A 13,475-nucleotide genomic window follows, 5' to 3' on the forward strand; every position below is an offset into this window, starting at 1 on the left:
AATGACTCAACTTCGTGGAAGACCAACCTGTTATCGCCACTCCCCCGATTTCCCAGGAACAGTCCTAACTGGGAATCCTCATTCATCATGCCACCACCCAACCACCACTCCCAGGAACCCATGTGGCCTAATACGCCGCCCACGTGGTACCAGTCAAACCGCCTGAATCCGTGGTCTTGCTGCTTGAAGACCACGCTCCAAAGCTGCGCAGGGGACTACAAGCTGCTGCCGTCCGCCACTACCGCAAAATCCCGGAAACAATCTCACTGAAACAGGAAAGGAAATCCGCTATTAGGTCCTCTATACCTGGTACCTGAGCTGCTGTGACCCGTATTAATTTCCCAACAAATAAAAACCAACCGCCGCAACACCCGAACAACTTGGGTAAAATATGCCGAGCCGTTATTAATCACTAGCACCACCCCCATATTGTCCCAGTTGAACCGGATCTACTTATTCCACAACTGGTCACTCCCCAAATGGAGTGCGACCATCATCGGAAAAAATTTCCAATAGCGACACATTCCTTGTCAACCCCTCCGCCATCCAACTTTCTGGTCACCAATCCGCACATCACTGACCCTGAAAAAAGGCCCCGAAACCTGAGTCACCCGCAGCATCCGTAAACAATTCCAATTTGAAATTAACCACTACCTCATCCTTAAGCAACGAACCACCATTGTCCTGCTCCCCAAAAAATTCTCCCCAAACCAACAAGGCCGCTCAATGTTCCTCCGACAAACTTATGTAGGGGTGAAGAGCAAGCACTCCAGCTGTCGCGCAAGCTAGCCGACGTGAAAACTCGGCCCATTGACCTTACCCGACACGCAAAATTAAGTTTCCCCCAATAGCGATTGAACCTCCTTTAATTGTAACTTCCTCACCCGGCATGCCCTTGCTACCTCAACCTTAAGCGTGGCAACCTGTCGTCAGGAAGCCGAACCTCCCAAATCACTGAGTCAATTACAATGGCCATAAACTAAATACAGGTATTTGGCCGAACAGTTCTTCCCCAGGTGCCAAAGGCACCCCAAAGCCTCTCGCTATCCATTCCATTGCTGCTAGAATTCTTGTGCCTGTGCCGAAACAGCCAATCCCACACACCGACAATTCATCCCGGTAAGGTACCAGTGATGCCAAACCAGAAACATCACGCCCCCCCCATTCTAAAAAAGAACAAAAGGTTTCAACACATGTGCACGATACTGCACTACCCATTGGCAAGCAGGGGTCTCCAAAACAATTTCCCTTCCAAAACAAACTAATAACGAACACAATTTTGGATGAACTGGTAAGAGCCGGACAGCTGCCTCAATATCCATCTATTGCCATCAACATACCCCTCCCACAACTATTTACCTACTTTGTAGCCTCATCAAACGACGTATACAACACCTAACGAAGCTCAGCCAGTATACCATCATTCGCTGACCTACCCCTGGGATGAGACAAATGGTGGATTAGCCGAACTTTACCTGGCTCCTCCTTGGGCCCCCCCCCCGAATGACGAAACCACAAAATAAGAAAAGGTAGGAGGGTGACTAACTGTGCCCCCCATTCTCCCCAACGCCACCTCCTTTCCTAACTTTCCACCTACCAGCGCCAAATGCTGATACACCGAGGGAGATTCCTGGTTGTCCCTGGAACTTCAAAAACAGGGGAAGGAATCCTGAAACCCTCCCCAAAACCCAACCTCAAACCTCAGCTTTGGCCCTAACAGGATCCCTATTTAGGTACGGCAGCATCGCAACTAAGCTCACCGGTGTCTGACCCTTGGACATCCCATGGGATGCTCCGTTACAATAGGTGCGGAGATGTCCAAACAACGACAAGTGGCACTGACTTGCCTTCCCCCTCATTAACTTACCAACACGAACTTGACTTCTAGGACCCTGTCTGTCCGTACTGACCACCGGCACCCCAGCTTCCTGACCGGCCGGGGAACCCTGCCCCGCCCTGAAATGACTGCCCATATCTGGCTGCCGCCATCACCCGCCACCACAAGCCTATATCCTTCTGATCCCATCTTATGGATGGACGGTCGCCATCCTCTGATGACACTGCTCCTCATAACGGATCCAGGTCTACCCCCCATAAATCCTATAGGCCTCACCAATCGAGCCCATATAGCAAAACCACTGAAAACTATTCTCTGGCGCCTGTCGCCAATTACTCTTGCCCAAACTGCAACGCCTTAAACCTATTAGCATAAGTCTGAGGAATCAAGTGCCATCGCCACTTCTCCCCATCTTCCTTCTTGCTATCGTCTTTTCCCCCTTTGTCAAAATAAATTTTTGCCACCTCCTTACTCCTTTCAGTCTGAACTGCCACTAATACTGGGGAAGAGACACTCTTAACTGGACTCACTAGCCGCAATGACGGACAAATTAACCCAAGCCGCCACTGGCGCCGGGGTTTTCCTGGCCCCTAATCCGGGCCCGCAACTGGCGAACGCAACTTCAATTCTGACAACTCCCCACTCAACGCATTCCCCCTAACACCCGCTGGCACCCCCAAACCGAACCCCAGCTGACCCGTCACCCCCCCTTTACTGTGTACCTAAACAGCATGTGAAGACAAACAAAACATGTAATCATACTCACCAGGCTGCACAAAGGTATAACCTCGCCAGCCGGACCACCTGTATCCTGACGTCCCTCCTGCCGATCTAGCATGACTTGGCTCCTCCCATCCGACTCTGCTCCATTGCTGTTTTAGCCGCGCGGCCCGAGGCCCCGCCGGCCGCATATCCTGGACATGACGATCAGTAGCGCCGACCAACAGGGGGAGCTGCATATTATCCTCAGGGCTCTCCAAGCACGGCCCCCCCTGCTCCGCTCCATGTGGCCCCTCTCCCAGACAGGGCCTCTGTAGCCGCAGGCCCTGAATGCCAGGCCCGATGTAGTTCCGACCGCAGCCGCCTGGCTCCGCCCACATCACAGGGATCCATCCGGGATACTATCGCTGCAGGGAGGAGAGGCTCAGGGCGCTCGGCCGGTACATCACCAGAGCGCCCCGCCGCACCGCCGACGTCACTCGCCGACAAGGCAGCAGCAGGCCCCGCCCCCAACTCCAGCGTAGGCCTGCCGACTGCCGCCGGGCCCAGCCGCCCGTCTGAATTCCTCCCAGGCCGGGGCCTGCCGGACCTCGCAGCTCGCGGCGTCCGGCCTGGAGGGTCCCCGGAGGGGGCTTCTGTGGCGACGCTGGGCCCTGGGAGTCAGGTCATGTGACCGCCTCTCTGCCAGTCCAGACCTCCGGGGGCGCCGCTGTCGCAGGGGTGCCGTCCCTGCCCCCCCCCCGGACTCCCACCGAAGATCCTTGCTATCAGGCTCTGCAGCCACCTGGGGGGGATGGTCCCAGCAGCAGCTCTCAGCCGCTCCAGGAGCTGATCCCCGGCGTCCATAGCAGGTACAGGGATGGGGACTCTCACTGGTGTCCCAGAGCGGGAAAAGTGCCGCTCCTCCCCCAGCTTCACCTTTTTACTATACCCTGACTTACTCCCCCTCCCCTACCCGTGACATCATGACCTCCACTCCAATCAGTGTCATGCTGGCCTCCACACATGCCCGGGGGGAGGAGGGGGTCAGTGCTCCGGCCATTCTATAGATTATTCCCCTTCCATTTATAAGGCACGGATTAGGTCCAGTTTATACAACTCCTTTCAAAGACATTCTAAAGGTATTACAGAGGGTCCTCTAAGACCCTTCTAGAGAGCCACTGACGAATAATAGAGCTATAACAATTATTTATTTATGAATGGCATTCTCATAGGGAAGTGGAATACGTCCTGGCTCTTAAAATGGGGTCTTCCGAAACGTCAAATGTCTCCATATTTAGTCCTATTCAGTTCTCTTTACACAAGAATTATGTAGATTTCGCCACTTTTAATTTTTTATTTATTTTTTTTATATAGACAGAATATTGCTCTACTACAATTTATCATCATTTTTAATAAAGTGGAACATCCCTTTAAACGGATTGTCCCCTAAACAACATTTATTGCCTATACATCAGATTAGTAATACATGGTCTCGAACCTCGTGTGAATGAACTGGCGGTCCCACATGTGCGCTATTCCTCCATTCACATTGGAAGGCCCTCATTCCCGTAATCAGTGGGTGTCCCGATTGTCATCCATTAGTCTATCTTACATTTATCACCTGTCCTGTTGGATATAGGAAAACCCTTTTAACCCCTTAATGACATCCACCTTACATTTATAGTGGATGTGTATGTGGCGCCCTGGACTAGCCAGGAGCCACAGGTAACAACACACACACACACCCCCACCCCCAGCAGGTCATAGCAGTCATCTCCAGTGAGACCCGATTTCCTCCCTCGGGTTCAGACAGACACACCAGGTGGGCGGAATCAGGCAGATGGACACACCCACCGAGGAGTCTAGATGGTCTGAGGCAGGAAACAACAGAGACAAGTCCAGGCAGAGGAAGGGAGAGGAGGTGTGCAGAGTGGCATAAGCAGATAGGGGCCTAGGTTGGAGCCTAGGGCCCTCGTGTAGCAGTCAGGCAGACGGTAGTGGCCGTCTGCGGGAGCCGGGAAGACAGTCTTGGTGGAACCGTAGGTAGCCGGGGTTGGGCGGTGGCCCACCGGTACTGAACCGGGGAGCCAGCTGGAAACCAGAGCACAGAAGGAGCGTACAAGAAGGTGCAGGAAAGGACTTACACTACCAAACTGGGGTCAGGGGAAAAACACCGCAGCCGCCTGTGGGACCCGTCCATCCAGCAGTTTGTTTTACCAGAGACTCAGTGTACGTTACTGGCTGAGTGAGTACCACCGTGCCGTCTGGCACTGCACTGCCCCCGCGACCCTGCACCTCCCCAACTCCTGCCATCCACCCTCCAGTCGCTATCACCGGGCCCCGGGACCACCAAACCCCCCTACCCACGGAGGGGAGAGAAACATCTCAGCTGCTCCCTGTCATCGCTCCCAGGATCCCCGTCCAGAGCAGCGGTGGTGTCCCATTATCACCACAAACCGTGGGTGGCGTCATGGACTGACTTCCCAAACCCAGAAATCATCCCCTTTCACTCACGGGCGAGGAGCGCCGCTCAAGTCCCCGGATCCGGCCCACCGAGCAGCAGCAGCGCCGGACCCGAGCGTGGTGAGCGCAGCATCCCCTCCCCGCCCGCGACATGTACACTGCTGGTATAGAAGAGAATCAAGAGCTGAACTCTCACCATATGGGGCAAGTGCCAGCTGTTCAACCCAGCAGGCACAACACAGTAACTGCCTTCAGAACGGTATAATCTATTAAATTCTGCTAGCAAGTCTGAAATAGGCTTTTAATAACTAACAAATATGGTGGCTGTTCGTAGGCCTACATGTGAAGTGATCACGGAGTGCCGATACTTCAGTACGCCTGAAAATCATTTTTTTGGGCCTAGTAAGTAACTACATAGAAATAAATATAAGACCAATTGTGAGGCAACAAAGTGCTAATATCAGGGTATAAACACAAGGTAATACACCAGTACATCCTCATCACCTCTGCGTTGCCTGACCTAATCATGCTGCTGCACGCTTGGCAGCAAGATGACGCATCTGCGTCCTGCTCTGCTCCACTGACCCTGGTGCCAGCACATGGCTAATTTGCATGTGAAGTGCATTACATTCAAATTAGCCGTCTGGTAGTGCGGCGACTTTAGAGGGGGCCCGGCCGGGGCTTAATAAAGTGAACTGCCCACCCTGGCTTGGCCCCCCTCTTCGTCGAGCTCCATCAATAAGGGCATTGGTGGCCCTACCAGAAGATGCCATTGCCTGGGCCCACCAGAGGATCCTCCAGTCCGGTGATAAGGAAATCACACATTCCAATCCCATAAATAGACAAATGTAAGACTATGGAAATATAAGAAAAACAAAGTGAATGATGTGTAAGCAACAAAAAAAAAAATAAATAAAATAAAAAAAAACCAAAACACAATGGGAAAGTTTCATATTAATCACACCCCACTACATTACGATGAATCGAAATCTCACACTAAACTAAAAATTTATTTTTTTTTTAAAAGTTATGCCACCATCTTTGTATTTGTTCGTAGAAATGTCTTCATTAAACCTGCATCTCTTGGCAAAAAAAAAAACAAAAAACTTGTTTGCTTGCCTTTCCCCCCTCCCCCCATTTTCTATGCATTTGGGGTGGAAAAATGCTGAAAGAATTAACATGCCGCAGGTTTACTTCTGCAAGGGAAGAGAAAAAAAAAAAAAAAGAAAAAACAAAAAAAAAAAAAAACACGCATCTTAAGGATTCTCATTGACACTGCCAGCGTAAGGATTTGCATGTGTCGCGGGCGGGGAGGAGGGTGTCAGCACACCGCGCTCACCCCTTCTGCTTGGGTCCGGCAGCTGCTCAGTGGTGGCTCGAGCCGTGGGCCGGATCCCGGGGTTTCTCGAGCGACACTCCTCGCCCGTGAGTGAAAGGGGGTGTTTGTTGGGTGTGGGGATTGTTATAGTTCGTGACGCCACCCACGGTTGTGGTGATTTCACCACCGCTGCTCTGTACGGGGCTCCCGGGGATGGTGATGCGGAGCAGCCAGGTGTTGTGTTGCCCCTCCGTGGGTAGGGGTGGTGATCCCGGGGCCCGGTGATGGAGAGGTGGGTGCGGGGCCTGATGGGCGCAGGGACGCGGGGGCAGCGCTGTGCCTTGCGGCACTGTGGTACTCACTCAGCCTGACACACGGACACAGTTTGTACGGTAAACCAAACGGCTGGTAGGACGGTCCCACAGACGGCTGCACCTGCACTCCCGGTAGGTGACGGTGATGTCCCTCTTCCTTGCACCTTTGTTTGACTTGTGGTAGCGGTGGATTCCCTCCGGTTACCCGCTCCCCGACTGCAATCTGGGCCGGAGGAGCTCTACACTTTGCCCGCAGGTGCTGGCCCTGAGAAACTGGTGCCCTGGCGGTGGCGGTGTCTCTCTAATACGGGTTGGGCTGTTGCCTTCAATCGGGACTTGGTTGTTGGGGGATCTGCGTCCCCGTCACTGACGGATTCGGCAAATTTGGCGACTCCTAGCCTTGCCGGGGTCCGAGAGGCCCCTGCCCTGGTGCTGACTGTCCTTCGGAACACTGCTCCAGACCACCGGGCACACAGCCAACGGGGTCCTTCCAGGAACTTCCAAACGGTCCCCCTCCAGACAGTCACCGCCGTTGCTGACCTTGCTGTTCTGGCCCTCCACAAAGCTGGACCCTTCAGGCTGTCTTTCTCTTCTGTCACTTCACTTGCTTTCCTCCTTTACTACTGTCACTTTCACTTTCTTAACTCCTCCACTTAGCCCAGGCAGGGCAAGTGTGAGGAGCTATCTCCTGAGCTCATCTGCCTGGTTTCTTCCTGCCTGCCTCCAGAGTCGTGAGCTCCTCGGTAGGCGGAGCCAACCGCCTGGCCCACCCCCTGGTGTGCATCATCAGACTCCTGGAGGAAGGCAACAAGGATTTGTAGGTTAGCTGTGATGTGCCTACCTGGAGTGTGGGGTGTGGTGGTGGTGTGACCCGTGTCCCCTGGCTTGCCCAGGGCGACACACATGCAGTTTAGTGACAAAACTGCACAAAAAAAAAAAAAGGGAATAAACACACTGTGTGCACACAGCCTAAGGGGTTGTATAACAAATTTTAGGGATAGGAGACAGAATAAAATGCATATATTAGGTTATCTGCTGCCAATCCTTTGTAAATCAGAGGAATTTCATATTTCGTAATTGACTGCTCAGTCCTCTGCCTCAGAGCTTAGGAACATCCACAATATTGAAGTCTGTGCTGTATACAATTGTCAGATTACTGGATCCTCTGAATTATCAGATGTTGGTGTGAAGTTAGGACTGCAGAGCATCACCGAGTCCATCAGTTTCACGACAATTCGTTAGGCTAGTTTCACACTTGCGCTATTTTGACGCAAACGGAATCCGTCAGTAATGTAGTACAGTTCATTTATTTACAGTGGAAGCGCGTTAATATGCCGCGTGTGTGTGTCATGCAGTACCCGCTTGTGTCCACATGGTGTCGCGCTTCCACTGTAAATAAATGAACTGTACTACATTACTGACGGATTCCATTTGCGTCAAAATAGTTCAAGTGTGAGTGGGGCATTAGCGCTGCCATGGAGCAATGTGCCCGGACTACATACAAAGGGACCAAAAATAGCACCGGATGATAAGATTCAAGACATTGCTGAATCTGTGAAAACCTTATTTTCCCAACAGGTGATGGGAAAGAATTGCCACACCAGAAATGGCTATAGACTGCTTACTGTTAAAAAACAGGAGGAAAAAAGGAATGTTTAGTGCAAAATATTTTATTTGTCGAAAAAAAAAAAAAAAAGAAGGGGAAACCAAAAGGGGAGTTTTTTTTTTAATCAAATGCATGAGACATGGGGTGATTAAAAACATACAAACATGGGGACTGGATGCAGACACGTATTAAGCATAGCTCTAAGTAGAGGAAGTAGGTATAAAGTTAATAAATACAAAAAGGGTAAGGAAAAAGAGAGCTGCAGGCAATATGCTATATCAAAGTGTCAGTGCATATGTTTTCTATGGCAAAATGCCTGCATGCCAAGATGTAAATATAAAGTGTCATATGCATAGTGGTTATCTTTAAATATATATACCCACCAATAAAGTGCAGTCATGCGAGTGCCAGGCAGCCAGGTCCCAGATGGAGGAGTTCCCCCCCAACCCAACTCTTGGTTGGCATGCAGGCATTTTGCCATAGAAAACATATGCACTGACACTTTGATATAGTGACTTTCCCACCCCAGGGCTATGGGACACCCGGTGCCGGGCCGGACTAGTCCGGGGGTCGTCAGTGGTGGCGGGGCCCGACTCCGTGGCCCTGGTGGGTGTCAGTTTTATATGTGGCTTGGTTACTTGGGGTTAATAAAGTTTGTGTTCGTGACGCCACCTGTGGTATGCGGCTATTTAAGCCGCCGCTGCTGTATGAGGCCTCTGGGGTGATGGAATGGCAGCAATGATGGTACTGCTCCCCACAGGTGGAGCGGTACCCCGGGGCACTGTTGGTGCTCGTGAGAGTCTATGGTGTGGTGTGGAATAACAGAGGCAACTCCAAGGGTGCAGTTCAAGTTGTTTACTCACAGTTCCTGGGTTTAGGCACGCTGATGCCTCTGGACTGCTGAGACCCACTGTCAGTGACCTCCGCCGATCCTGGGTAATTTCTGGAGTAAAAGCCGGTACCCTTCTCTTAAGTGTCTCTGTCTGCAGCTGTCTTCTTAGGGTACCTTCACACTTAGCGATGCAGCAGCGATCCGACCAGCGATCTGACCTGGTCAGGATCGCTGCTGCATCGCTACATGGTCGCTGGTGAGCTGTCAAACAGGCAGATCTCACCAGCGACCAGTGAACAGCCCCCAGCCAGCAGCGACGTGCAAGCGACGCTGCGCTTGCACGGAGCCGCCGTCTGGAAGCTGCGGAGACTGGTAACTAAGGTAAACATCGGGTATGGTTACCCGATGTTTACATTAGTTACCAGTGTGAGCAGGGAGCAGGGAGCCGCGCACACTGAGCGCTGGCTCCTTGCTCTCCTAGCTACAGTACACATCGGGTTAATTAACCCGATGTGTAATGCAGCTACATGTGCAGAGAGCAGGGAGCCGCGCACACTGCTTAGCGCTGGCTCCTTGCTCTCCTAGCTGCTGTACACATCGTGTTAATTAACCCGATGTGTACAGCAACTACATGTGCAGAGAGCCGGAGCCGGCAGCACAGGCAGCGTGAGAGCTGCAGAGGCTGGTAACTAAGGTAAATATCGGGTAACCACCTTGGTTACCCGATGTTTATCTTGGATACAGCTTACCTCAGCTGTCAGATGCCGGCTCCTGCTCCCTGCTCGCTTCATTTGTCGCTCTCTTGCTGTCACACACAGCGATCTGTGTGTCACAGCAGGAGAGCGGCTTTGAAGAAAACGAACCAGGGCTGTGTGTAACGAGCAGCGATCTCGCAGCAGGGGCCAGATCGCTGCTCAGTGTCACACACAGCGAGATCGCTAATGAGGTCACTGCTGCGTCACAAAAAGCGTGACTCAGCAGCGATCTCGGCAGCGAGCTCGCTGTGTGTGAAGCACCCCTTAAACCTTGCCTTTTGTAGGATAAACCTGGCTCAGCCTCCACAACAGCCTCCAGGCTGGGGGGGGGGGGGGGGGCTCGCCTGTCGGAAGATTATCCCCTTTCTAGAGGTCCTGCGATGGGCTGTGGCCCGGGGAGTTTACAACTTTCCCTGGGCCTCGGTTTTTACTGTTTGGAGATGATTTTGCACTCCTCCGGTTTCTAGGGACCGTCCCCTGTTGCAGCTTGATCCCCCTCCGATGTTCCTGTGGAACAGGCCACCACAGCTCTACAGCTATCCGTGGCCCTGGAATCCCTTCTCTCTGCTTGGTGTCACCTGGACCCTCTGAGTCCCAGGATCTTCACCAGGAAGAGTCTCTTTCTTTTCTTAGCTCCTGACTGACTAGAGCTGTCTTTCCTTCTCGTCTGCCTCCTGCAGACCTCCTCCTCCTCCTCCTCCTTCCCCCTCTCTCTCAGACTACTCACTCTCTGACTAAACTAGACCTTCCTTTCACTGTCTGCTCTCTGATAGCTCCTCCCACCTCCCCAGTTGCTCTGATCTACCCTATAGGAGCAGGGATGGGTCTTACGGCCCCTCCCATCATGCAGCATGGGAGGGTTGCTGCCACTCTCCCTGGTCCCAGTGTGTTCCTAGCAATGGGTGTAGTGTAATTTGCCAGGGGACCGGCGTTCACTCCTTTCCTTACCCAGAATGGTCATCACACCGCTGGATGGGGTGCAATGTCCTGTGGTGACGGAAGCCTCAGGGGCGCCACAATAGCATATTGCCTGCAGCTCTCTTTTTCCTTACCCTTTTTGTATTTATTAACTTTATACCTACTTCCTCTACTTAGAGCTATGCTTAATACGTGTCTGCATCCAGTCCCCATGTTTGTATGTTTTTAATCACCCCATGTCTCATACATTTGATTAAAAAAAAACCTCCCCTTTGGTTTCCCCTTTTTTTCGACAAATAAAATATTTTGCACTAAACATTCCTTTTTTCCTCCTGTTTTTTATCTATCTGCATGGAATTTGTGCTTGCGGCATGTGACCCACTGATGGCGCTCTGACTGCAATTATGATGAGTATGGTATCATGGAGTTTCTGTGAATTAGACTGCTTACTGTGTGTGAGGAACTGAAAGTGAGTATCATTGGACTCTGCTACATCGCTGGCCTCTGCTACAACACTTCTTATGAATCTAGTAACCTATTCAAGTGTGCTACACTGTTGAGCTCTAATATAGTACAGTGAGTCACTTGTCTTACTCAAAGCTAGTTAATAACTTTGCTCTGCTCCATCATTAAAGTGATCAGCTCTGCTACATTGCTGGGCTCTGCTACTTTGTTACAGCGAGTCACTGTATTTAGATACATCTTTGGGCTCTACTACGGTGAGTCCACTGACCGGCTCTGCTTCATTACTTTTCCTTTGCTGAATACCTCTTACCATGAGGGGGTTTTTTTTCTCCCACTTTTGAAAAGGGAGCATACAAAGCATAATAGAAAAAACAAAAAAAAAAAACTACTCCTCTATAACCACTGGATGTTAACCAAACAAGATAAGTTTTTTTTAGGTGACCCTATCAGCACAGGATGAATGTTCAAGCCAAGCACAGGCGTTCGTGCAGCATGGCGGACTAATCATTTAAATCCACCTCTTCCTCTGAATCTCCACCCTCCTCCTCTTTGATTGACAGCTCTGTCTTCCTAGAGCCATAGAATGGCAGACATAGATGGAAAACAAAACAGGCGAGATGGTATATTTAAAATGTTTGGTAGCGCCATGATACATAAGCAATCATTCTGTCCGAACAGACTCTTAACGACCAAGGATGTACTGGTATGTCCTTGGTTGCCTTCCTCTGGTTACCGCGGGCTCCGGCAGCGAGCACGCGAGATTAGCCACAAGTCTGCTGATATCAACAGACATGTTCAGCTAACGGGCCCAACAGATTCACCCCCGCCTGTTAACCCGTCAAACACTGACAATACAATTTAAATGGCCACGGTGGGAATCGCGCTGCTCCCAACCACCATCTACAAACTCGTACCGATGTGAAGCATCACAGACACATCCGTTTTACTATATAGTAAACATGGTGAAAAAATACCCCCCCAAAACCATTATGGAATTGCACTTTTTCCACATTTGGAATTTTTTTCCCCCCCGTTTTCAAGTACATGGTATGGTAAAACTAATGGTTTCATTCGAAAGTACAACTCGTCCCACAAAAATTAAGCCCTCAAATGTTATGGCTCTTGGAAGAACGGGAACAAAGAAAAAAAAACAAAACAAAAAAACGGAAAATTGCCCAAGGGTGAAGGGGTTGTCACGTGCCATCACCCTCGACGGCTGAGCTCCATGTCCGTCTAGAGCGGTGACACACATGGTTGTCGTTAAGTCAGCGCTGCAGCCAAAACACCGTGTCTGGAGTTGCAAAACTACAATTCCCAGAAAGTGCTGTCAGATCCTGGCAATCAGAGCATGCTGGGAGTTGTAGTTTTGCAGGAGCTGGGGAGTAATTGGTTGGCGATCACTGGCGTAGGGCATGTAGGTTGTGGTTTAGCGGGAAGGTAAGGGGGGGGGGGGGGTGGCGAGGAGGATATATGCCCGGTACCTGTCTCGTAGCGGTCCATTTTTCAGTCCATAATCTCTACACTCAGCTTCTTCAATGGCAATTCCTCTACACGACTTTATAGGATACAGGAACATCTGGGACACCTCGCCCACTCTCCGCAGCTGCCTTTTCTTTTTCCTTCTAGACAGGACGAGCCAGGTGACAGCCACAGATGCCGCCAGCCCTGCCGCACACAGCAGCAGCGTACGGTGCCTGCTGACGGCCTCCATAACAAAGTGCTCCACTCACACCTGAATACACCAAATATGAAGGGAGTGTGTGATCGAACCCTCCCAAGAGCTGAACTCTGAGCCCGCGGTGAAAAACCAAACTTTACTCCACCAGAAGGAGGTTTCTTGTTTCTTGTTTCCTCTTTTTTTTTTTTTTTTTTACTATTTCCCTCTCTTGCTTTTAACTCTGAGACCTGTTATGGCTCGTTATCCTTATAATTAGGCTGCTTTAACCCTTTACTTTTCAGATTGCTCAGCTTAGAGGGAACATCAACTATACTTTTTTTTATACTATACTATATTTATATTTATAGTATATATACTATATTTTTACTTTATACTATACTTTTTTTATACTATTGAGGGAACATCAACTTCTTTTCAACATATTTATAAATGACCTTGTTGGGGGCATGCGGAGTAGAATTTCAATATTTGCAGATGATACTAAACTCTGCAGGGTAATCAATACAGAGGAGGATAATTTTATATTACAGGGAGATTTATGTAAATTGGAGGATTGGGCTGAGAAGTGGCAATTGAAGTTTAATGCA

General features: G+C 50.6%; 1 protein-coding gene across 2 annotated transcripts in view; it reads right to left on the reverse strand.

Moving 5' to 3' along the window:
- LOC142294913 (mitochondrial amidoxime reducing component 2-like) overlaps positions 1-12,970 on the reverse strand; it is a 30,781-nt gene extending 17,811 nt beyond the window's left edge. For both annotated transcript variants that reach the window (XM_075337977.1, XM_075337979.1), the window contains exon 1: positions 12,692-12,970. In XM_075337977.1, the coding sequence (XP_075194092.1) occupies positions 12,692-12,921 (230 nt within the window). In that variant the 5' untranslated portion in view covers positions 12,922-12,970. The remainder of the gene's footprint in view (positions 1-12,691) is intronic.
- Between the last annotated feature and the right edge of the window lie 505 nt (positions 12,971-13,475).

This window comes from Anomaloglossus baeobatrachus, chromosome 3 (genome assembly GCF_048569485.1).
Source record: "Anomaloglossus baeobatrachus isolate aAnoBae1 chromosome 3, aAnoBae1.hap1, whole genome shotgun sequence".
Classification (NCBI taxonomy): Eukaryota; Metazoa; Chordata; class Amphibia; order Anura; family Aromobatidae; genus Anomaloglossus; species Anomaloglossus baeobatrachus.